The sequence below is a fragment of the Strix uralensis genome, chromosome 2, assembly GCF_047716275.1.
Source record: "Strix uralensis isolate ZFMK-TIS-50842 chromosome 2, bStrUra1, whole genome shotgun sequence".
Classification (NCBI taxonomy): domain Eukaryota; kingdom Metazoa; phylum Chordata; class Aves; order Strigiformes; family Strigidae; genus Strix; species Strix uralensis.
Genome location: NC_133973.1, coordinates 136,177,726 through 136,202,782, shown reverse-complemented (window position 1 = coordinate 136,202,782; position 25,057 = coordinate 136,177,726). Strand labels below are relative to the sequence as shown.

General features: G+C 48.4%; 1 protein-coding gene across 1 annotated transcript; it reads left to right on the top strand.

The window, feature by feature from the left end:
• On the top strand, positions 1-25,057 carry MOGAT2 (monoacylglycerol O-acyltransferase 2). Its single transcript, XM_074861083.1, has 6 exons — positions 1-94; positions 9,764-9,942; positions 20,835-21,039; positions 22,475-22,649; positions 22,809-23,008; positions 24,490-25,057. The coding sequence occupies exons 1-6, from the start codon at positions 1-3 to the stop codon at positions 24,642-24,644; spliced, it is 1,008 nt and encodes a 335-aa protein (XP_074717184.1). The 3' UTR covers positions 24,645-25,057.

The window sequence follows — 25,057 nt, the reverse complement described above, 5'->3', positions numbered from 1 at the left end:
ATGAAGATTGAGTTCGCTCCGCTCTCCGTGCCACTGCAGAGAAGGCTTCAGATGGCGTCGGTTCTTCAATGGGTCTTCAGCTTCCTATGTCTAGGTAAGAGACATCTCCTCGTCCTTCTCTCAGAAGCCAGAGCAGCTTTTGTCCCAACCCCTTCTGTTCCCAGCCCCAAGAAAGACCTGGGACTGAAGGAAAGTGGCATTAAAGGCATCTCTGGGAGCCTGCAGTGAATCCCAGGCTGTGTTGGGACAAGCGATTAGCAGCAGATGTTGCACTCGCATGTCTGTCTCGCTGTATGAAGGGCAGCGTGGGAGGCTCTGTCTCACTAAAGCAGGGGGTTTTTTTCGTTTTTTTTGTGTGGTTTTTTTTTTTTTTTTTTCCCCCATCTGAGCACGGTGGCACTAGGGAAGTGCCTGGCTGCGTGCCTGTGCATGGGAACATCGATGGGTCTTATGCAGCAGCTAAACCCTGGTGGGGTTTCAGCTTCTCCTGCTCTTTAGGTTTAGCTTTTTCCTGGCCTAAGGTGCTGATCTGCTTATCGCTTGTCATGAGAAATGGCATTCCCATGCCTGAGGGATAGTATGATGGGAAAAGCGTGAGGGACTCTGCTTTGCAACCCTGGAAACAGACATTTCACTTTATACAGATGCCCCTGCACACTGCAAAAGGGCATTTTTCCAGGAAAACCCAAGCAGGCTGGGGAAGAGACACATTAACAAACCGAGACCCAGACAAACTCGCTACTGTGTGAAGGGCATCAGGTGCTGATGGAAATGAAAGACACGCAGTTTTAGATAGGATGCACTGGGAAACGGTGATGGGAGACCCAGAGACAGGTTATCAGAGAGTGCAAACTGCCTGGGGTGATTTACAGCCCATCAGGAGCCAACCTGGAAGGTGACATCCTAGAATTTGCCATTGTCATGTTAATTCTTAATCTCAGATGGGATCTATGTGGTGAACGGAGTTAAATCCAGTTGGTGGCTGGTCACTAGTGGTGTCCCCCAGGGCTGGGTTTTGGGGCCACTCCTGTTTAACATCTTTATTGATGATCTAGACGAGGGGAGGGGATCGAGTGCACCCTCAGTCAGTTTGCAGATGACACCAAGTTGGGTGGGAGTGTTGATCTGCTCGAGGGTAGGGAGGCTCTGCAGAGAGATCTGGACAGGCTGAGGGGATGGGCTGAGGCCAACTGGAGGGGTTTCAATAAGGCCAAATGCCGGGTGCTGCACTTTGGCCTACAGGCTTGGGGAGGAGTGGCTGGAGAGCTGCCAGTCAGAGAGGGACCTGGGGGGTGGATTGGCAGCCGGCTGAACATGAGCCAGCAGTGTGCCCAGGTGGCCAAGAAGGCCAATGGCATCCTGGCTTGTATCAGAAATAGCGTGGCCAGCAGGGACAGGGAAGGGATCTTGCCCCTGTACTCGGCACTGGTGAGGCCGCACCTCGATTACTGTGTTCAGTTTTGGGCCCCTCACTCCAAAAAGGACATTGAATGACTCGAGCGTGTCCAGAGAAGGGCAACAAAGGGCAACAAAGCTGGTGCAGGGTCTGGAGCACGTGTCGTACGAGGAACGGCTGAGGGAACTGGGGTTGTTTAGTCTGGAGAAGAGGAGGCTGAGGGGAGACCTCATGGCCCTCTACAACTACCTGAAAGGAGGTTGCAAAGAGCTGGGGATGAGTCTCTTTAACCAAGTAACAAGTGATAGGACAAGAAGGAATGGCCTCAAGTTGTGCCAGGGAAGGTTTAGATATTAGGAAGTATTTCTTTACAGAACGGGTAGTCAGGCGTTGGAATGGGCTGCCATCAGGTTGACATAGCGCTTAGGGATATGGTATAGCTGAGAACTGTCAATATGAGGTTAATGGTAGGACTGGATGATCTTCAAGGTCTTTTCCAACCTAGACGATTCTGTGATTCTGTGATTCTGAAAAGATTTTGCTTTATTGTGGTAGGATAGTTGTTGACTACTCCCAATACACAGAGGCAGCAGATCTTTCTGTATATATGGGTCCTGGCACATGTCCAAAACAATACCTGTAAAGAAAGCACAGGCTATGCTTCAGAGCCTCATTATGTTTCTGAGATGGCTCCATCCAAACTCTGCTACAGCCTGGGGCTGAATGGCCACCTCTGCACCTGTTTCTGATGGACTGGAGCACTGGGCCATACTGGTCCAGATGGTGTAGCTGTTCGCACGTTTCTTGGCATAGGCTTGGCCCAGCTAAGTAACACCCTTCCAAACTGCAGGTTGGCACAGTTTGGGCAACAGCAGAGGCCAGGGACCATTGTTGGTAGCCAGGATGGGTGAGGCTGCCCTTTATTGGAAGAAAAGAGAATTAGCAACATGGACATGAATGTTCACCTGCTGGGTCAGCAAATGGGCTCTGCTGAGTTGCTTTGGAGAGGTTTAACCAGTGCGGCCCCTTGGGTTGCTCTGGGACAGCTGGAGGACATCCCTCTCCAGCTGGAGGGGAAATCCCCGTGTGGCAGTGGTGGCACAGCCCACTGAGCTGCTGCAGAGCACAGTTATGGCATGGCAGAGTGCTGGGCACTCGGTGCCATCCTGTACTGGCATTATAAACCCTGTGGCTCTTCCAGTGCAGAAGAGATCCCAGCTGTGAGCAACCTTCCCCTGCGCACCGGAGACCACCTTGCAGGAGGAGACAGCGCAGGGGAGGGGAGATCTGGCAAAAGCCATGCAGCCTTGGACCCAACCAGCCAGACTGGGACATTTTGGGGTGCTCTGTAGCTCCCTGTCTGCCCCTGCACCCAGATTTCCTTCCAGGATGGGATGGGACGTAGTAGAGACGTGGCCGCAATGTTAACAAGGGATACAACAACACATCTCCATTCCCAGCATGGATGCAGCTGGGGCTTATGGAGCTTTAACAGTGTTTTCCAGCAAAACAACTCGTACTTTAGGTTTTTCCCTTCTTGGTATTGGGAGCAAGCTGACACTTGACTTTTCAGTGATGGAAATTACTTCTGAAGCCAGCAGAAAGCCAGAAAATGGGCAGGAAGGAGGAATCCTCTCCAGTCAGAGGGTAATGTGGAGCTACTCGAAACTCAGTCTCTGCCTCCTGAAAGGAAATGCAGCTTGCTGTGAATGAGGATGAGACCCAGATGCACACCTCCAACCAGAGATTACTGGTTTTCCCTGGAACAGTTTGATTTTGTTTTATTTGTGACACAATATAAAACAAAAAGCAGTAAAGAAATGCTATGAGAAAGACATTAGAAAGGTGGTAATGAAATCTTATAGAGTGATTCCAACTGGTTTGGTTCATTTCACAAAGTTTAAGTCTAGAGCTTTCCACCTGAAAGCTCCCAGTTTAACAAGTGCAAAATCTTGATGCTAAGGGATACCTTTAATTTCATCCCATGAGCTGCCGACCGCCCCATGCCGCACTCAGTCCTAACCCTCAGGCACAGAGATCAGACCTTCCGTGGGCCAAGATTTGGCCGCCAGCTGCTCCTTTCTCTCTGAGACAGGCTTGTGCTTCCGCTGCCAGAAAAGGGCTCCTGAAAACACACTGTCGACCGCTGCCAGGCATCTGCGCAGCTCTTTGGCTGGAGATCGCAGCAGCCAGCCTTGCGGCAGCGCTGGTTACAGGCAGCTGTTGCTATGGTTGTGCGAATGCACCCCCTGAGAAGCCAAGCACTGGGCGAGGGGCTCATTCATCCATTCTCTGCGGGGTGCTGGATGAGTGCAGCAGCTCGACCCCAGTGCTGGCAGGGAGCTCTGCTGCAGCATCTCTCACAACAGGCAGGCATTGTCGGCACTGCCTGTTTTCTTGAGGATGCTCCTGGCAAGGGCATGGAGACAAAAGGTGCCATTTGCTTCAGATGCTGACAGCTGCTGGAAAGAAAGCGCACGGTGTAAAGATGGGATGGAGGTCATGGAGAGGGGACCCCATTGCCTTCCCACTGCAGGATCCCAGTACTGACCAGTGCCCCCTTCTAATGAAGTGGAGCCAGGCTTCTGCAGGGCACCAAAATCAGCAGGCTGGTGTCCAAGCCTGCTGCACTGCTTCCCACTGCCTCTCTCATTCCTTATCACCATGAACTTGGGCACAGGTATCCATCCAGACACGCCATGCAGAAGTACTAGTGTAGGGCTGAACCCATGCAAGCAAAGGCAGTGCAGGGGCAGGAAATTTGTGTGTACCACCTCTGCAGATCCAGCGTATGACACCAGCCTTTGAACCCTTTCAATCAGCAAGCCTGGCTCAAAGGGCACGCAGTGCCAGTGTGAGTCGGGCCCCCTTGGCCACAGAGCGTAGTCCACAGCCTGGGAGAGCTTGGCCAGGCTTGGCTGTGCCAAGGGGTACAGCATCCATGTAGGCTGTCACCGTCAGGGACTTGAGGCTGGCACTGGGGACCTCAGCAACGTGCATCTTGCAAACCCTCCTGACAACTGCAGTATGAATCTGACTCACTCTGAGGCTCCTGTGATGCCAAAAATCTTGTTCCATAGGCTGTTGTTTTCCCTGTTTTAGGCTGAATGGGCAAATGCTGGGTTAGCAGCAATGTTGGTCCCAGCAGCACTTTGATGGGACACGGTCCTGTTTGGACTTGGCCAGAAAAGTCCTCTGTGTGCTAGCCTGTGGCTTTACTTGGACCCCATGGCATATTCATGTGTGTTGTCTGTGATATGCCCATGCTTTCATCTAGGGAGAGACTTGCAGCTCACAATGAAACTACTTAACACAAGTTATTCACCACCAAACATTTCATTTTTGCACTGAGCTTCTTTGAGGGAGCCCAGCCCAGGAAGCCACTTGGCCTGTGAGGGGGTCCAAGAAAGCCATCACATCCACATGGACATGTCTTCTCTTTGCTGACTCCCATATGCCCATGGAGATGTGAGGTGCTGGGTCCTGGGTCAGAAAGAGCTGCTCCAGAAGCACCCCTGGTTGACAGGCTGGGTGCAGAGCTTGGTGGTCCTGCAGTCCAGGAACACCCTATGACTCTGGGCCCCTCACTACAAAAAGGCCATTGAATGACTCGAGCGTGTCCAGAGAAGGGCCACGAAGCTGGTGCAGGGTCTGGAGCACAGGTGTGATGGGGAGCGGCTGAGGGAACTGGGGGGGTTTAGTCTGGAGAAGAGGAGGCTGAGGGGAGACCTCATGGCCCTCTACAACTCCCTGAAAGGAGGGTGCAGAGAGGGGGGATGAGTCTCTTTAACCAAGTAATAAGTGATAGGACAAGAGGGAATGGCCTCAAGTTGCGCCAGGGAAGGTTTAGACTAGATGTTAGGAAGTATTTCTTTACAGAACGGGTTGTTGGGCGTTGGAATGGGCTGACCTGGGAGGTGGTCGAGTCCCCATCCCTGGAGGTGTTCAAGAGGCGGGATGACATAGCACTTAGGGATATGGTGTAGTTGGGAACTGTCAGTGGTAGGTTAACGGTTGGACTAGATGATTTTCAAGGTCCTTTCCAACCTAGATGATTCTGTGATTCTGTGACTCCTTCACCCAGAACAAGACCTCACCATGGACAACCACAGACAAACCTCCCTGCATCTGGCCTGAGCAGAAAGTAGAAGATTTAGGGTCTGTATGGAGCTTTCCTTCTTGTCAAGGGCCCTTTGTTTTGGGTTTTAGTTTGAAGGGGTCTCTCTTCACTTTCCATGACAGTGTAGACAGTGCAGTAGCTAATCTCAGCCCAGCCTAGGATTATCTGGCCATTTTCAGATAACAGATGTGATTGCAAAGACATGAATGATGCCTTTAGACCTCCTCTTGCAGCCCATGGTGATTTCTGCCTTTAAAGGGCTCTGTGTAAGGGCTTAAGCCATTTTATAGCAATTTAGCATGTGCAATTGGGCTTCCTCGCCAGAGTCCAGACTGGAAGAGGGAGGAGATGAGGATCATGTCTGCAACCGCACCCCCACCTGCCTGCTCCTGAGAGATTGCAGCCTGAGGCAGGGAATCAAGGGAGTTATGGGGGCAGAAAGGTGGAAGGTAGATATTGCAGCAATGCTATGGCTGAATACTAAAGATAATTCTCCTCTCCTTTCCCTTAAAGAATATTGTAAAAGCAGCAAGGCAGAGCCATGTTACAATCACATCTCATTGCTGTTTGTGTGCCTGATGCACCTACAGTCCCCATCCTCACCAGAGAGCTTGCTCCCATGGAGAGCTTGACCAAGTTGGGGGTTGAAACTAGATGGTCTTTAAGGTCCCTTCCAGCCCAAATCATTCTGTGATTCTAAGCTGGAGAGCTTGTCTGGCTCTGCAGAGCCCTGGCAGCCGATGGGGTTCAAAGATGGATTTCTAATGAACTGGGGACTTGCAGGTTTCTCCCCATGCCCATCATGACACAGGTTTCCATCTCTTCCAGCGGCGTTTCTGAGACCCAACAGCCCTTTGCGGGTTGCTTTGTGGGCACGGTGGGTTGTACAGAGGCTGGAGTTTAGCCCCAGGAGGGAGATATCTGCTGAGGTTCCCTGGCCAAGAGCCTAATGCGATGTTCGTGATATCCTTTAAAGTGTTTTCCTGGCAGGTAGCCCAGAAAATGACAGTTGTTTGTAGGAAAGCAGATGCTGAGGGAAATACGGTTGTCATCTGGGCAGCTCTGAAGTGGTCCGCAGTCCAGGGAGGGACAGGCAAGAAACCTTCATCATTCCTCATTTTCATCTTGGGATTCCCCTCAAGGGAAGAAAGCAATGATTATGGGGAACAGCCTCACAATGAGCAAATATTTCTCTTTGCCACCCATCCCTTCTGCTCTGTCCTACAGAAAAGAAGCAGAAGGGGCAAGGAGGTGGCTTTAGGTTGTTCTTGCTGCTCTGCCTCTGGGAGATGACTTATGGATCCTTGCTGTTCTGCCTCTGGGAGATGACTTGTGGAGGAAGGGGAGTGTGTGTTGCCCTCCAGTGTGGATTCGGGAAAGACTCAGGATTTCCAGGAATAGAAAAAGATCTTGGCTCCTGGTGTACAGTCTTTCCCTCTAGTCCTTAGCTCAGAGGAATGCAGGATTTGGTCCTTTCTTGGGTGGGAGGTTATTTTTCAGCAGCTTGGAGAACAAGGAGACTCTAAGAGGTGAAGAGTCACCTGTGTAACCTAAAAGAGGCTGGACTGGTGCTGGTGAAGGGACCCTGGAGCCAGGCTGAAGAGCATGAAGTCCTGGGCAGCAGGTGGACCCAACCTGGGGACCTGACATGGCTTTTGGGAAGCAGAAATCCAGCTCTGTGGAAATATCTTGGCATTGGTGGTCCAGAAAGTCTCGGTGTCTAACAGATGGGATCACACTGCCTCTGCTATGTTTTCATGGAAGAGTTCGAGGACATGACAACCAGAGATCTGCAAGGAAGTTGGAAGGGGAACAACAATCTTCCTTGAACCAAGCAGCTATGGTGACTTCCCATCACGCACCAGGCAGCGGTATTAGGTACCCCCTTCTTGCCAAAATACAGCCCATAAATAATCATGTGTCTGCCTAAGACTGGGATTGGTTTGGATGCAGATGGTAGGATTTAGTTATACATTTTCTGGAACTTTCCTGTTTCTTTGCTCCCAGCAATTTTCAGACTGAAGGTCCATTCTGGGGCAGGAATCTGCGTCTTTCCCACAGCAACCAGTGCACTGTAAGATTTTACAAGCACAAAAAAAAAAAAAAATCTTAAGATTGAGTGAAGGTCACTGTGTGCAAATTCTACCCTGAAAAAAAAAAAAAAGTTGAATTGCATATGAATCAAGGGAGAAATTAATAATTATATAATTGCAAGATAAAGACTCACTTGGATGATAAGAAGTGCATAGATTTGGACCAGAACAACTCCTTCATTTTGCAGAATGCACTTTGAGCTTTGCACGGTGTGATAAAAAGAGGAGTAGGCATTGCACAGTTTTGCAGCAGACCTGATGACCTGGCTCCCAGATGCAGCAAAATTGCAACCTCTGCGTTGTTCCTCAAGCAGTGTTTATGTGTCATGTGGACCCTGGAGCTTTGTTTCGTGCTGTATGCTATTTTCCTCAAGAGTTATAAAGGCTGTGACTGTGGCATTTGAAAGGAGTGGCACCAGCTATGAGCTGTGGTTTGTTCTGACCTGGAGGATGTACTGCAGGTTAGACCTGTTGCTCTGCAGAGAGTTGCAGCGTTTCCCCATGCACTGAATTAGTGCCTACCCAGGTGCCTGCTGCAGGGTCTCTACCTTTACGAGGACATTAGATCCCATTTCAGCTTTAAGGAGATTTAGGATGCTGCTAGATTATTGCTTTTTTTCCCCCATAGGAATTATCAGTACCATCATGCCAGTGTTTGAAAAAAGGGAAGGGATTTGTTTTTACACACAAAGCTCTGGGATCAGCACGACTTATCACAAAAAAAAAAAAAAAAAAAAAAGACTATAAACCGGACCTACTTATTTATCCTTAAGTAAAAGGAAACAGGAGGTGCAAGGAGATCTTAAATGAGAGCACTGTATACCTCTTCTCTGACGGGCCTTAGCTGAGATGAGCTGGAGAGGGCAGGTAACATCCAAAGATGAAAATCCAGGTCTTAGAGGATGAGGGCCTCAATGCATCTATCTCACAGCTGAAGCTGAAGCTGAACAGGGCATCTCCACCCTCACATCCTTCATCCCTGGCTGCCAGATCTGTGATGAAGACCCAGAGAAGAAAAAAATATATAACCCACCACACATGATGTAACCCATCAGCTGGGGAAGGCAAAGGGCTTGGATGAATATTGGGGTTATTTTTAGCTCAGTCTCCCCCTTCCCAGACAAGACCAAGGCTTCAAGAGGGACAGATGGAGAGGACACAGCTCTTCCCAGACACTTTTTAGGGCATCTGCTTTACCAGGTGGCAGCTTGGTGGCCATCAGAGCTTCCCAGTCTCTGCAGACAGACAGTGTTGGGCTTGGGTGGGATTTGATGTACCAAGTGATGATTGTTTGTACACAAACTTTTCTTCTCTTGTTCCTGTGCCAAAACACAGGGGATGAGGGAGATGGGAGGTAGAGGACAAAGGTGAACACTGACTGGAAGCAGCTCAGAAAAGTCTTTAATGACTTGGGTAAGTCCCAAGTCATTGATGTCTTAGGGAATGAAATAGAGCATTCTTATAAAATCTGTGATGACACCGAGTTGAAAGGACTGAAAATCCTCTAGAGGCCAGGATTAGAGCTGAGAGTGAACCTGAGAAGTGGAGGAAAAGGTCCAAAATCAATAAGAAAAAACTCAATAAAGAGTAAAATCTTATGTATGGGAAAATAAAAGATTAAAAATCAAGGACACCAGTAAAATGGACAATCACTGGGTTAGGACAAAGCTATTGGGGACTGTACAAACAGGGCCTAGTGCCCCACTTTGCTGCCACTGTAAAATGTCAGGTGTCATCAGGGTGTATTGACAGGAGTTTTGGGGTAAAAACACAAACATTATCATTGCAGAGATCAGACAGACTCCAGAGAAAAGCCAGACAGCAAAGGGATAGAGATCTGATGCACAAAGACCCTTTGGACGCAGTGAGGTCCATCAGTCTTCTGGGAAGAGGGGTACACAGTGGCCTTTGGAGAAATAGGTGGTTGTAGCAAGGATGGTGCTTGGTTCCTCTCCAGGTTCCTGGGGCAGATAGATACGAAAGAAACAACCTCTGCATTAAAGGTGCCTTCACATGGATAAAATAATTCAGCAGCAAGCTCAGTGAAAGGCTTAGGCTCCATTGCAGGATCAAACAGAGTCCCGTCAAGTGAATAATTCTTCTCCCAAAGTCCACCTAACCCAACTGCTAACTCACTGGTGGCTTTTCTCTCAGCACAGTGCTGCACAGCTGCCTTCATCGCCCTCTTCTTCACACGTTTTTGGCTGGTCAGTGCCCTCTATGCTGCATGGTGGTTCCTAGACAGGGAAAAACCCAGCAAGGGTGGGAGGCGGATCCACAGCATCCGGAACAGCATCGTCTGGAGGTACATGAGGGACTATTTCCCCATCACGGTAAGTGCCACTGATCCCATCAGCTCTGAGGAGATTCAGGGACCAACTTTGTCCTTGGTGTTTGGAGGCAGCCTGGGGCCAACAATCATGGCATGGGGTGCTGGGGGGTCAGTGTTGAAGGATTGTCTTCCCAACTCCCAGATTACTGCAAGACCCAGAAAAAATGTGGATCACCATTTTCACAACTGCATCCTTTGATCATCTGCCTTTTATGCACCCATTTAACATCGCTGTATTCCAGCAGTTAGGGAAATCTCCCCTTGCCTGTTTTCCGTGTCTATATTGTGACGCTCCTGCTCTTCAGGTTGCTCAGCATTTACCCAGTGGACACAGGGCCAAGTTTTGACCAAAATCCAAGAGGTTCTGGTGTCCTGCAAGGTCAGGGTCCCCTTTTGCTGGGAAAGAAGCTGAATGGGTAAAGCTGGTGGGCAGTCTCACAGAGTTGCTGTTTCTCTGAGAAAGACTTCTGTGACATTTCCTGATTTACTTTAATGCATGTGGCCGGCCTTTGCCCTTGCTCTTTATCTGGTATTCCCTTGGCATGGCGTGAATGCATGGACCAGCACGAAGTCCTGCCTCAGAGCCAGCACAAGTTGGTACAAATCTGAACAATGCAGCAGAAGAGTTCATGGGCCATGCAAGGGACTGAGTTTTGAGGGTAGACCGAGCTATGGGAATTTGTAAGATAATTCCTTTAATGAAACATTGCCTGTTGAGGGAACTCAGATAAGATGCAGACAGATGGCCTGGAGTCAGGGGCTGGGTGCTGCAGTCCAAGTAAAATGAAATGGGGAGCCCAAACAGCCAAAGGACTCATCAGACCAAGGGAAAAACAAGAGCCCAGCCTAAGAGTCTGTCCTGCATAGAGTAGGGCCTGGGATAAGGATTAGGGGGAACTGAAGCAAAGTGAGGACCAGAAATGACATGCCCAAAGTCAGATTTGCTGCTCAACCAGAAATAAGAGCTGGGTCTTCCGAATCCCAGCCTTGCACTTCAACAATAAAACATGAGGTTTGTCTCTTCAGTTTGTCAGGGAGAAAAAACCACACATCCCCAATAAAACACACCCAAAATTTTCAAGACCCTGGAGTGTAGACTGCAGGATTGGTGCAGAAGGAGATTAATTTAGGGCAGAAGTCAAGGCTGGGCAAAAAAATGAGAAGATAGGGTCTGTCTGGATCTCTCTTATCATTTCTGAGTGGATCTTAACACATAGTTGTGTTATAACAAATCAGATGGGCCCAGATTCCCCTAAAGTGATGGTGCCTAAAATGTATCTGCTGATGTCACATCATCCCCTTTTGCAGGCCACCACTCAGTACAATATTGACCCTAGTGCTGCAGGTAGATGAGGGCTTTGCTGAGACACAACCTTGTTACGCAGACAGTGTGTCCCAGCAAACGTTGTTCCTTTTCATCAGAGTGGAAACATCGCTTGATATCAAGGCAAAGTGCAACAGTCCAGAAGAGCAACACCATGGACATACTTAGATCTACGTGTGAAGGCATCACCTCCAGAATACTCCAAAAGCAAATGTTGCACCTGGAAAATCAGGGTTTTTTTTATTTCCCCTGCTTCCCCTCCCCTCATTTCAATTTTCACCTCATCCCCAGTATGCCTCTTGGGTTGGTGAAGGTGAAGGAGCAAAGGATGGTGTTGTCTGTGACCGTGGCTGGTTAGCGGCATACCACACTGTGCAAGCTGGGATTGCCTCTCAGAGGACTTGAGTGCAACTGGTAGAGATAGATGTGCTGGGTTGAACCAGCTCATCACCCTCCCTTTCCGCTCCTGTGGACAAGTCAAATAAATCCACTGAATTTTGTGCTGGAAGCTGGCATACACTAGTCAAACTTCCCATGTCTCAGCTGGGTGAACTGCATCTCCACGTTGCTTCTCTACAAGACCATCCATCAGAGTAAGTCTACCTTGTGTGTGTCCTACTGCCACTGAGCTTCTTTGCTCAAAGGCATGGCAGAAAGTGATGTTGAGAATCTGGAGTGAGTTATTTTATGGCTCATCTCTGAGCTTAACTTGTGATTTAAGGGCTTCTGGAGGAGCTTCAAAGTCAGGCCCCCAAAAGGTGTATCATAATTTTCTGGGGAGAAATAGAAACACATCCCAGGAAAGCTTGTGGTGAGTTTTACCAGAAGGGACAGGTAATATTTTTTGAGGTTTAATAGGAAACACCAAGTGAGTTCCTAATAAATTATTCTCAAGCTTGCCTTAGAAAATACTAGAATCACTATGATCCATTTATGTGGCTGTAGTGATTATATGCAATATATATTCTATAATTTATCTGTGGCCGTATGTCACTGCTTGGGCCGTGTCGGACCAACCTCTCTGCTAAAACTTAGCTGCCAGCTCAGCCCAGCGACAACTCTTCTCCTGTCCCTTTGTAAAGACATGGAAACCCCCTCCTGAACGCTACACTGCATTGTCTGTCCGTCCTTCCCTCCAGGGGAAGGGAGGACCTGGCAGGACGACCAGTAAGACCAGTAGAGGGAGCATGGCTACTGGGTTTGGATGCAGCTCATTGTGGGTGAAGGAAGGGAAGTTTCAGTGGAGCCTTTCTCCAGAAGAAAGCAAAAATATAATAAAAAGAGTATTATAGCCAAGCAACCACATATTACTACTTCCCCAAAACATTTTCTCAGTCTTCCACACTTTGTTTTCTCAAGGACTTTCTAAGCCAGAACACAGGATTTAGCAGCTCTTGCTGAATGCATCTGCTACCATTTGTCACTACGAGAGCGCAGAAAAACGCTTGGCATCCCCAGCATCCCGCAGCAAGGAGCTCCCCAGGTGAACCTCATAGTGTGGAGACCTCCCTACTCCCTCCTCATTTCACTGGAAACTCCCTGGTTAGCCCAAGCAAATCCTGCCCCACCTACCCGTGCCCCTCCTGGCTTTATACTCTATTTTATCCCCCATCTGCCAGCTTTTCTCCCACCTAAAAACCCCAATTGTGTTTACTCCCTTTCATGGAAGACATTTCATTTCCTCCTGCCAAGCACGAGCTGATGATGAACCAAGCTGAGCTTTTGGTCTGAACACGCACAGCTGGACACTCCCACGGACTTCACACTTACCAGAACAGGGAAGTGGGATTTGGGGACACGGACGAGGTCCCCGGGCCATATTTTTGTGTAGATTGAGTTTGTTCACCCCTGGAGAATTAGCCATTCTGGGAAGATTAACTGTGGCTCTTAATCCTCCCAGATCCCAGCAGCAAACTTAGCATGGCCATGCACCCATGTTTGGAGGCAGGAAGAGCTGCCTGCTATTTTATTTTAGGAAGTGGCTTTAAATGCTGCCTTTAAGGGATCCGTGGGATTGTGGAAGCAAAGAGAGGTTGGGATGAGCATCTGTTTTCCGGGAATCTGGGCAGTGTGAATTTGCACTTTGCTGCAGCGAGGGTGGGAGCGTGCAGGCTCTGAGGCGTGCAAGGAGCACCCTCTGCTGATACCACCTTTGCACAAGTACCACTTCACTGCTTGGTTTATTCCCCTTGGAGCTGCCTGTATTTTAGTTAGGGGTTTGGCAGTTATAAGGTCAGGCAGGACCAGTTTAGATGATTTTAAAAGGGGGATGAGAAGAAAGCAGTGAGAATTCAAGGCAGGGGCCAGTGCATTGCCCAAGTAAGTTATTTCTGCTTCATCCCCCTGTATTTTAACACTGTCCTCCTTTTTTATACGCTCTCATGATAGTCCTGCAACACATGGCTGAGCTCAGCTGCATCTTAAAATTGAGGGAAATATATTAAAAGATCCAAAATGAATCTGTTTGGGACAGACTGCATTTGAACAGATATCCAGTGATGCCTGCTAGGGGTTGATGTTGCCCCCAAAGAGATTTTGGATGCTGTGGACTGCTCTACCTATGCCATGTTCAAAAAGCAGTCAATAATCTGTCTGCTGCTGCCAGGTCTCTGCCCAAACCCTCATCTCCATTCGCACAGTCCTTTCCCCATCATTTATCAATGCATCTTTATGAAGCATACACCCAGCATTACAGTAAAAACAAATTTCCCTGTCACATGGCCAAGCGAAATGCACATCTTCAGGGCTTCTTCTCCCCAGCCCCAGCCCCTCCTGCCACTCTAAGACTGCTGTCACCAACCTCCCTCATACAGCCAATGTGCTTTGGTAACTTCAGCTGAGGAGAACCATGGATGTGCAGAAGGTGAGGATGGGGGTGAAATGGGGAAAACATAACCTTGACAAGATCCATCTCTACTGTAGTCCTCAAACAGAAGTCACTGTCTTTCTTGCTGACTATAAATAGGGGCTGGATGCTTGGCTTAGACAAGACATTTCATCTTTAGATCCCACAACCCAGGTTTACAAGTTAAATCTAGTGCAGGAAACAAAAATTAAAGTCTTAGAGGGACAACTTTTGTCTTCAGGTGCTGTCATCATTCAGAGCAACCCCAGCAGGCACCATCTTACCAGCTTTATTCAGGGCAGCCTGAAAAGTGCCTGCTGTGTGGAGAAGGTCCCTGTGGTCTTCACTGTCCTGTTTTCCCCTTGTGAAGAGCCACAGGACATTTCTTACTAGCCTTGGGGCTATCTAAGTGCCAGTTGGACCTTATCTATAGCAACTGGCAGAGTCCCAACCTCTGTCATTGTGCTTGGGGACTTGCTGGCATTACTGGTTTTTTGTCAGCATAACTAAAATGAGTTATTGGAGAGTTAGTTGAACCCTAGCACCTGTGATTTGGAAGGCTCCATCCCATAGCTCATTCATTCTCATAATTGCATAAACCATGACGGGGGTTATTTGAGTGTGTCACGGTTCTGGGGAAGTACGAGGTGTTGCAGAGAGGGGACTGCTCTAGTTCACATGAACCAAGCCCTGTCAGCAATGTTTCCTTTCTTTTCATAGAAGAGTGGTATTATTTGTAAATGAGGATTTTATGTCATGGCCCATGATATTAAATATAGTTTCTGATTTCCAGCAGTCTTGGTTGTTCACTTCGCTTCCTTCTGTTGGCTGGAGGAGAGAAGAGGGTTTGTTAGGCCTAAAGCAAGATATGGCCAAATGGCCCAAAGCCACCCCTCTCTCCTTTTCTGAAAAACTTCTCTGTCCTGTGTCTTGGCCCTCTCTTCTCTACCCTCAGGTGACCTTAAGTAAGAGACAGGCCACGGCCAAGGTCAGGTCCACCAGAGGACTGTGTCCCACCTCCTGCACTGCCAAGCAACATGCTGAGCCACTGGATAAAGGAGATCCTACAAGACCCCCAAATGCAGCGTCACACAAGTGCAAGGGAAGATTTGGTCATTTTGGAGCTGCCATCCTTACCCAATTTTGGGAGTGAGGGTGGTGAAGTCCCATCCAATCTCAATGTAAACCCACCTGGCTGGGCAGACTCTCTGCTACTTGCTGCAAACACAGCTCTGACCTGGCATTGTAGCACCTGGAGTAAACCCCAGTGCCCAAAGACCTCTATTTCTCCAACTGTCCCTCTCAGACCCTCATAATTTCTGGGATGTGAAACCCATCTTTCTCGGCAGCTGTTGGCAGTACTCGGATATTTGCCCTTCCTTTGGTCTCCCATCCAGACACCCTTGGGTGGGCTACCCGCTTCTTGTTGCCTTGCCACAATTTCTCCTTCTTCGGATCTAGCTGGGTTTCTGGATTTCTCTGCTGGGTTTCATCCCACAGAGACACTGCCTGCATGTTTCATCCTTCAAGAGATGCTTTTTGGAGGTGCCTGGGTAGACAGCAAGGGACCTGAGGATTTGCTTAGGACAAAGTTGAAAGGAGGTTTATCCTACTTAAGAGCAGATTAAGGAACATAACATCCTTGGAAACAGAGTTTGGGGGCACAGAAGGATAGAAATACAATAGCAATTCAGCTGGGAAAACTTTAAATGAAGAAGGCAGAAGCTTGCTGACTAGCTTTCCTGACCACATCCTCCTCTGCCATGTGGATGGCTGTGCAGGCAATGCCATGCCACTCCCTGTCTCCCACCACATGTTCATCAATCCCTAAGGATGCGATGTCATGGCATGTCAGTGCCCTCCCTGGCTACATGTCCCCTGGCATGACAAGCCCATACTCATCTCAACTTGACTTGATTAATTCCTCACTTGATGCCTTTTTAATCCCTTCATCCCTGCAAACAATGCTGGCTGGGGGCCTAGGTATTGCTTCATCTCCAGGGCGTGCTGGAGCACCCAGCCCTCCAACCTGTTGGACTCAGGGAAAATTTTACTTACCTCAAGCGTTAGTGCACCAGCCGTACACAGGGAATTGCCCGTCCTCCCTCTTCCCACGGTCCATAGGGGACAACCAGGAAACCCCAGCCACATCTCAACAGGTGAATTAAAGCAGCTTCATTAAAACAGTGCTGAACTCCTGGGTCGATGCAGTCACTCAGAAGCCCTAATTCCAATTAGCTTAATTCCACTCCAAAATGAATTAAAACAAAACAAAACAAAACAAATACTGAACGAAGGCCCCTTTAATTCCAGCTAAGAGCATCTACTTGGGATGTTAATGCAGTTTAACTAATCCAGTTTAAAATTAATTTGGATTAATTTGCTTGAGATCCTCACCAGTACGTGGGCTCTCATCAGAGCTCCTGAAAGTCTGCGTATGCATTTCCCTAACACGGCTGACAGTGCATGGAGCAGGTCCCACCATGTCTTTGCAGGAGCTGGGGGAACTAGGGCAGGGTTTCACCCATGTCTTGGACCCATATTTGAATAGACAGAATAAAGGGGGATTTCCAGCTGTAGCTATCAAGATATTTTTCTGTGAAGGAGAAGCATAAAGTAGACCTCATCCTTCAAAACACCAATTTAAGTTCATTTGTTGGGAAGGTCAAGATCACCCCAGATCTGGGATCTGGAAGGCCTCATATCACCTTTGACAAGGGGTCATTACTGCTGTCAGCAGCCAAGAAGCCAGCCAGTATCCCGACCATGTCAAGGGGAAGCTCGGGGAAACCCATGGCTCAGTTTGAAGAGCACAACCCTGAGCTTCTAACAGCTCCTTGCCTTCAGACCATAATTTGGCATCCTTCAGACATCTCTGAGATGAGAAACTGGTCTTGTCTCACCAAGAAAACTTTGGGTCAAGCACCTGTCTCACTTAGATGTTTACGCACAGACCGGCTTGGCTGGACCCTTAAGTCCTTTGACAATTATTAAAGGTTCAACTCACCCAGAAAGACCAGAGCAGCAAATGCCATCCGGTGGGTGTGGAAATGACAACCCAGCCAAGGCAGGAGGGAGGAGAGTCCCAGCCCTCTGCACCTCAACCCCAGCCACTTCAAGAACTTTGGGGCTGAAGTGCAGGAGAGCAGGGCTGTGCAGTGTCAGGTATTAACTTTCCTGGCAGTTTGGGAACAGAGATTGACCTCTGGCAGCAGGAGAGGGAAGAAGTGAATAAACAGTGGGAACAATCCAGATGGGAGGATCAAGTTTCTGCCTTAAAGAGTTTCCAGAAGGAAAAGGGTTGGTTAAAGTCCAGGGGCCCAACCTATGGTGTAAGAAACTTTGCCCAAGTCTCTCCTCTGCTACAGATTTCCTTCTTGGTCTTGTACAAGCTCTTTGGTTTCTCTGTAAGTTCTGGCCAAATCATCCAAATGATCAGGCACTGTGACAAATGGGGACCTTCTCTCCCCTCCTTTGCTTATGCCCTGAAAGGAGCCCAGTCTACAAAGCTGAAAGAGACAAATAATTCAAGTAAGTCACTAAGATGTGGTCAGTGCTACTGCAGGGGACAGCTCTTGAAGAAACATTAACCAGATCCACCGACTCTTGAGCGACTAGACTCCTACCCTCTAGCTGCCCATGGCTTAGAGCAGGCAGCCAAAAATCACAGATTTTTTTTTTTTTTTTTTTTTCTGGAGGTCATCTGGTCCAACCCCCTGCTCAGGCAAGAGCACTCAGAGGCAGCTGCCCAGGTGGCTTTTGAATATCTCCAAGCATGGAGACTCTGCCACCTCCCTGGGCAACCTGTGCCAGTGCTCAGTCACCCTCACAGTAAAAAAGTGTTTCCTGATGTTCAGAGGTACCCTCCTGTGTTTCCATCTGTGCCCATTGCCTCTGGTCCTGTCACAAGACACCACTGAAAAGATTCTGCTCCATCCTCTTGACATCCACCCTTCAAATATTTATATACATTGATGAGATCCCTTCTGAGCCTTCTCTTCTCCAGGCTGAACTGTCCTGGGTCTCTCAGCTTTTCCTCATAGCAGAGATGTTCTAGTCCTCTCATCATCTTCACGGCCCTTTGCTGGACTCAGCACTGGACCCAGCACTCCAGGTGTGGCCTCACCAGAGCTGAGTAGAGGGCAAGAATGACCTCCCTCCACCTTTAGCAAAATATCTAGCACAGCTGAGGATACGATTTGCCTTCTTTGTTGCAAGGTCCCATTGCTGGCTCATGTTCAAATTGTGTCCACCAGGAACCCTAGGTACTTTTCCACCAACTGCTTTCCAGCTGGGTGGCCTCCAGCATGTATTGGTGCTTGGGGTTGATCTTCCCCGGGTGTAGGACGTTGTCCTTTTTCTTGTTGAACGTCATGAGGTTCCTGTCAGCCGGATGTGTAGGATACATAGAGTCAGAGATACAGCTCATGATCAAGCTCCAAAATTCATGTGTGGTTTAAAAGGCCCAATCCAGAACCAACAGTGCTTGGTAGGACTCCAGATTTTAGTGGTATTGAGGCCACTAGGGAGATGAGGAATCATTTATCAGAGACAGACATGCTGTCCAGGGGTATTGTAAAACACCAGGAGTTGCATTTATCTTTGTGGCCAGAATTAGCCCAAAAAAACCCCAGAACCAAAAAGCCCAGAAAATAATGTGGTAATGCAAAGCAAGATGGAAAATGCAGTATCTGAAAATAGGTGTGCACTACAACAAATAAAATAAATCACAAGGTGATCTCAGTGGAAAACATCAAGAGAAAATATGATCAGCCAGAAATAGAACTGGAAAGATTGCTGGTTGGTGGGTGTTCAGTCATCTGTAAGGGGACATAACCTTCCTCTTCCCTTCTGTCACTTCTTATCACAGAATCACAGAATGGTTTGGGTTGGAAGGGACCTTTAACGGCCATCTAGTCCAACCCCCCTGCCATGGGCAGGGATATTCTTCAACTAGACGAGGTTGCTCAGACCTCCACCCAACCTGACCTTGAATGTTTTCAGGGACGGGGCATCTACCACCTCTCTGGGCAACCTGTGCTACTGTTTGACCACCCTCATCATAAAAAAATTCTTCCTTATATCTAGCCTGAATCTCCTCTTTTAGTTTAAAACCACTACCCCTTGTCTTATTGCTACAAGCCCCACTCTTCATTGTTTCCTCTCCTGTCCTCCCTCCTCTTTCACTGGGGTGAGCACCAATGCATCAGATGGATGTCTCCTAGGGAGGGTTTTTAAGGATGTATGGTGTCTTAGCACAGGTGAGCTTTCCTGTGGAAGCAGTTTGCACAGCTCAGTGGATAAAGTGAGCTCAGCTCTTCATTAGCAAGGAGGGTGGTGTGAGCTTGGGGTGCAACCAGGCTTTGAGCCTGCTGTCAACCCCCCTTCCTGCCACCTCATGCACACACAGCTGGAAATTTAGTGGTTTTCAACCCACCTGAGCATCTCGCCTCTCTGCTTATAAATCACGCAGAGATGAAAGGCTGTTTGGAAGCTGAAGATGAATGCAGGAAACATTGATGTAAGATGAGATTACTGAAAAATGATGGCAGGGGCCCTGGGCACTTAGTGATTCAGCCATCTGCCCCTCTTCCTGCCTAGGCACCTCTGCACCCGGGCAGCGGTGGGACTCTTGTTTGTCCGTTCCCCTCATTAAGAGCAGGCGCTTGAATGGGCACATGTGTACAGTCAACAGTGCCTTAGGACAGATGGGAAATTAGCCACGACGTAAGAAAGTAAAATACACCCTTGTGATTAACCTGTCTGCTTCTAGGAAAACACATGCACCATTACCTGCTCCCTGAGTGCAGATGGGACTGGGGTACTCGGAGGGGTGACACGCTAAAACGCACAGAGCTTTGGTTCTTCTTGAGCACAAGCGTCTTTGAGTTGTCTGGAGATTCGTGGTGGCTCTGTGATGGCTAATCTTGGAAAGGTTCATCCTTCCCCGGTGCTGTGAGCATCCTCGGCACCCGCAGAAGCATCAGCATTCAGTTTTGACTGTTTCTGTCTGGGTTATGTTCGTTCTGGTTGATGATGGCATGGCAGGGTCTTCTCAGTGGCATAGCTGGAGGGTGGGTTTGTCACACCAGCCCCTCTCCTCTGGGCAGACCATAGCAAGTGCAACCCACAGAGTCCAAATCCTGGTTGTCCCTTATCTCCCTTTAATTGTCCCCTCTTCTGCTGTGGCACCTGTTCTCCCGGGTAGTATCTCCCAGGCTCCAAACCCACTTTCAGATTGGCCAAATATTTAATCTACCTGCTTAGCCAACCCTCAAGGGCTGGCCATGGGCTGCACTGTATCTGCAATTCATGCTGTCCATCTCTAAAGTCTGAGCACAGGCATTCCCCATTCCCTCCTCCCGGTAAAATTGAAACAACCTTGCTCTTGGATGGACTCAGGGATTACCTGGGCACCTAACACAGGCACAAGCAGCTGGGTTCTTGCTGGTTTTCCCCAGTGGAAAGAAAACCATCAGCTTGTCTCTGTTAGATGTCTGGACTGGATCTCACCTTACCATGTACAAAAGCATCCTTGAATCACCCGACATGTACATCTCAAAATGATTGAGATGTTCCAGTTGACTTTTTCCAACAAAGACATGGTGGGTGCTATGGAGCCCCACCCAGGAATTCCCTATCTTCTCTCCATAGCCGATGCTCCATCCCCCCAAGGTGACAGAACTAACTCATGGTCCTTTTTTGGTTCCATCCCTGTGTCCAGCTAGTGAAGACGGCGGAGCTGGACCCTAGGCAGAACTACCTGATGGGATTTCACCCCCACGGGGTCCTGGCAGCAGGAGCCTTTCTCAATTTCTGCACAGAGGCATCGGGCTTTTCCACGCTCTTCCCAGGCATCACCCCACACCTGATGATGCTCTCCCTGTGGTTTCGTATCCCATTCTTCAGGGACTATCTGATGAGCGGAGGTAAGCAGGGCAGCAGCACGGGTCAAACCCTCTGCCAAGCAGTGGGATGGGCGGGTGATTTTTCTGGGAACTCAAGGGTCTGTTTGTCCTTATCTGTGTCTGGTTAGATCCCATACATGGACATAGCTACTGGAGGTGGCACCCAATAACTCTCTGAAGTTAAAAATTGTCCTCCTAGCTGTTATCTCTGTTGTTCAACTTCATAGATCGCCTCTGAGCTCAGGGCATCGCTGTGCCAGGTGCTGTGTAATAACAGCAAAACGCAGAGCAAATCGTGAGCAGGAAAGCTGAGACCAGCAGGGCAGGGTGGTCCTGTATTTCTTTCATTCCATGCAAGTAACATTCAGGCTTGAAATTGTGGTTGCCACTAAAAGAAGGAGAAAACCTATTTTTCCAAAGCTACTTCTGCTTGCAGGGAAGCAGCATCCAGGGAGAGAGGATGTAAATAGCAATGCTGTTGCAAGACCACATGGCAGGAGAGGAAAAAGAAATGGAAAGGAGTAGGTAAAAATTAAATGGAGAGAGGGGAAAGGGAGTCTAGAGAGTTTTTTGGAGACAGGCAGGAGTTGACTTCCATCTCACCCGTGGGCTTGGGGACTGTCCACTTCTCCAGATGAATGGGCTTATGTCGTGGGCAGGATTCAATAGACTAAACATAGACATCCAGCTCCCCCTGAGATACCACAGGGCACTCATCACCCTGTTTTCCACATAAATCCTGGCTCCTGCTGCTGAAAAAATATTTACACGGAGAGCGAGGAATCATAACAATGAGAGAGTTATAGCCCAGGCAAAAGAAGGTTTAATCACTGTAATGTGGAAGTTTGGTGCATAGCTCATTTTCAGGTCGATTGAATCCATTTGACAAAAAGGTTTTAATCTGCAAATTATTTCAGCCCCTGAAACAAGGATTTTTTTTTGAAAAAATCAAAACAATGTTGTTTTGTCATTTCTGAATAAAGGATTTCTCACTTTTGCAAGTAAATAACATCGAGGGACCAAATTCTGATTCAAATTCCGCTTTAAAATAGCAGCATCCACTGAAATTTGTGTGTGTTTTGACTTCAAGTAAATGTTTCACTGACTTAAGAATAATTTAACATTGGACACAGTTTCATTTGACAACAAACCGAAACAGATTTTCCCTGGAGCTCAAGTGCAGCTAGTTCTCAGTTTACTTTTTTCCTGATTTTTTTCCTGTTTCTCCCTTCTGGGCCAGACAGCAAAGGGATAATTGTATATTCACACAGCAGAGCTGTGCATGAATCCAGCACCTTTCAGGGGAGCTGGGCTGAGATTGCCAAAGTGTAGGAAAACTCTGAAAATAAAGTGTCTATCACCCCTCCAGAGCTGAATAATGGGGAAAAAAGGTACAGAGCAAACCAAGTCACGTGGGTTTTACAGATGCTCATTTTTCTTCCTCTCTGCCCCCCAGGCCTTGTCTCCTCCGACAAGGAGAGCGCATCCTACGTGCTGCGGAAGCTGGAGGGTGGGAACTTGCTGGTCATCATCGTCGGTGGGGCGCAGGAGGCGTTGGATGCCCGGCCAGGATCCTGCACCTTGCTGCTGAAGAACAGGAAGGGATTTGTCCGCCTGGCCATCGAGCACGGGTGACGCAGGGGATGGGGTCAAGGAGTGCTTGGGGAGGGGTGTTCTTGTCTATGGTTGGTTAATGGGGTCTTCCTACTGGTTTTGGAGAGGGGGGGAAGGTGTTTTGGGGTGGGCTTTGCTAATCTTCATGGACCTACATTGGGTTCATCTCCCCACAGCACCCCACTGGTCCCCATCTTTTCCTTTGGGGAGAACGACCTCTTTGAGCAGGTGAGAAACCCCAAGGGCTCCTGGCTGCGGCGTCTACAGCACCGGCTCCAGCAGATCATGGGCATCTCCCTTCCCCTCTTCCACGCACGAGGCATCTTCCAGTACAGCTTCGGGCTGGTACCACACCGGCGGCCCATCTACACTGTGGGTAAGTCCTTCCCCAGCACACCAGCATAGCGGGGACCGGGGACAGTCCCTGGGTTGTGTCATCCTCCTGATGGGCTGGAGCATCATGCCAGAGAGCGCAAGATGTCATGGGCTAGAAACTTGCTAGCAAAGGAGCATCTTCACGCAACTGCTCAAGTGTGACACTGGTTTGGGACTCTGACTTGGTCTTATGATCTGGACTGTGCTGGGAAAGCCTCAGAAGAAAGATGGTCACCCCATCACCCCTGTAGGGTGCACCCAACCCCAGCACAGCCCAGACGTACGAACCACGTCAATAATGTTGGGTTAAACTTCTAGCAAGCCAATTTTACAAACACAAGTAGGACAACACGTAAGCAGTCTGCAGGTTTTCTCAGTGCAGACACAGCCACAAACCCCAACCTATCTGCGCGTGAACAGGGCAAGCCATTTTGACCAGAGACCATGCCCATAGGAGACCAAATTTCAAGAAAGTCTTTGGATTTGAAGAAGTTTTGCCTGGTTTCAAGAACTCCATGCTTGGCCCACCAGTGCGGCTGATGCTCTATGTTAGTCTAATTAAAGAGGCTCTTTGGGAAGGTCAGAGCTTGCCCCACTGATTAGGTTTGACAGCCAGCAATTACTTCTAATTGTTTTACAACCTGTTTGGATTGTCTCAATGGTTTTATGAGCTGTGCAGTATCACAAGGGCTCTTCATTAGTCTGATGAGGAGCAGCGTTACACGATGATGAAACCCACCATCACTTGACAAACACAATTTGAATAAAGACACCAGAGCAAGAGAGGTATCTCATGGACTTCCCTGTCCCTTGCAGGCACCTGGTCCTGCTGCTGGTGTCTCTGGGAGATGGGAAGGGTCTTCTTCTAGTGCTAAGAATAAAATTAAATAGATTTGCCCTTGAAAAAATAATGATTTTCTAAAGATAAGTGGGTACTTGGTTCCTAATAAAAATCAGGTGTTTCACAGAAGCTTTCATTTGAGCAAAATGGAAGCACTCCAATCGCTAGTGTATTTAGATAGTCTTGGGGTCTCCCTGGCCTCAGTTTCCCCATTTGCAATGTAGATTCTCAGAGCTACGCGGGAACAGCTTGGAAAGCCCAACCCAAATATTAGAATGATGTTGTCTTTATCTGCAGCACATCTGAGATCTTAGGAGCAGCTGTAGGGACGGCACTGAGATGCAGTGAATTTTTACTTCAAAGAGCTACACAGAGGATCTTTGGCATTAACCAACTTTGCAAATGGGGAAACTGAGGCAAGGAGAGATGTGACCTTGGAGAGCAACAGCAGAGCCAGGATCTGAACCTCTATCTCCCTACGTTGTTGGTTCTGCTGCCTCCCAAACTCCTGGACATGACTGATCATATCAATCCGTCCATCACATCCTTGGAGAGGTGGACCCCAGCTCTGTGCTAAGGTGTGCAAAGTATTCAGAGGGACCTGACACTGGCTCTTCCTAACGTCCATGCTTGCTTTCCAGTTGGGAAGCCCATTCCAGTGCAGAGGAAGCACAGACCCTCCAATGAAGAGGTTGATCAAGTCCATCAGAAATACCTAAACGAATTGAGCAAGCTCTTTGAGGAGCACAAAGCTAAATACAACGTCCCAGAAGACAGACACCTGGAATTTATATAGAGCTCCTCAAGGAAGGTGAAACCATGGAGATCAAGTCCCAAGTTTTTCCCTTTTTCTGGAACCATTTCACAACCTCAACTTAGTCACATTTAACATATGGTCTGGACAGTGTAGGGGGAAGAATTTGATTTTCCCAGCATTTACATGGGTATAAGGCCAGAGTTTTCTTTTTTTCTCCCTGAAGGACACATAAGAGATATAAAGAAGAAGAAAAAAATCCCATCTGTGGTCAGCACTATTGAAACTCCCCAGCAGAAATCTCACACTTCCAGTCTGGTTTGGAGGCCAGTATTTCCAGGCAGATATGAAGTATTGAAGGTCTCCTTTACATTATTTTTATTCAGAAATGGAATGATGAGCCATAATTTCTACTGAATGCATGTTTTTTAAAATATAATTTGTCTAGATCAACC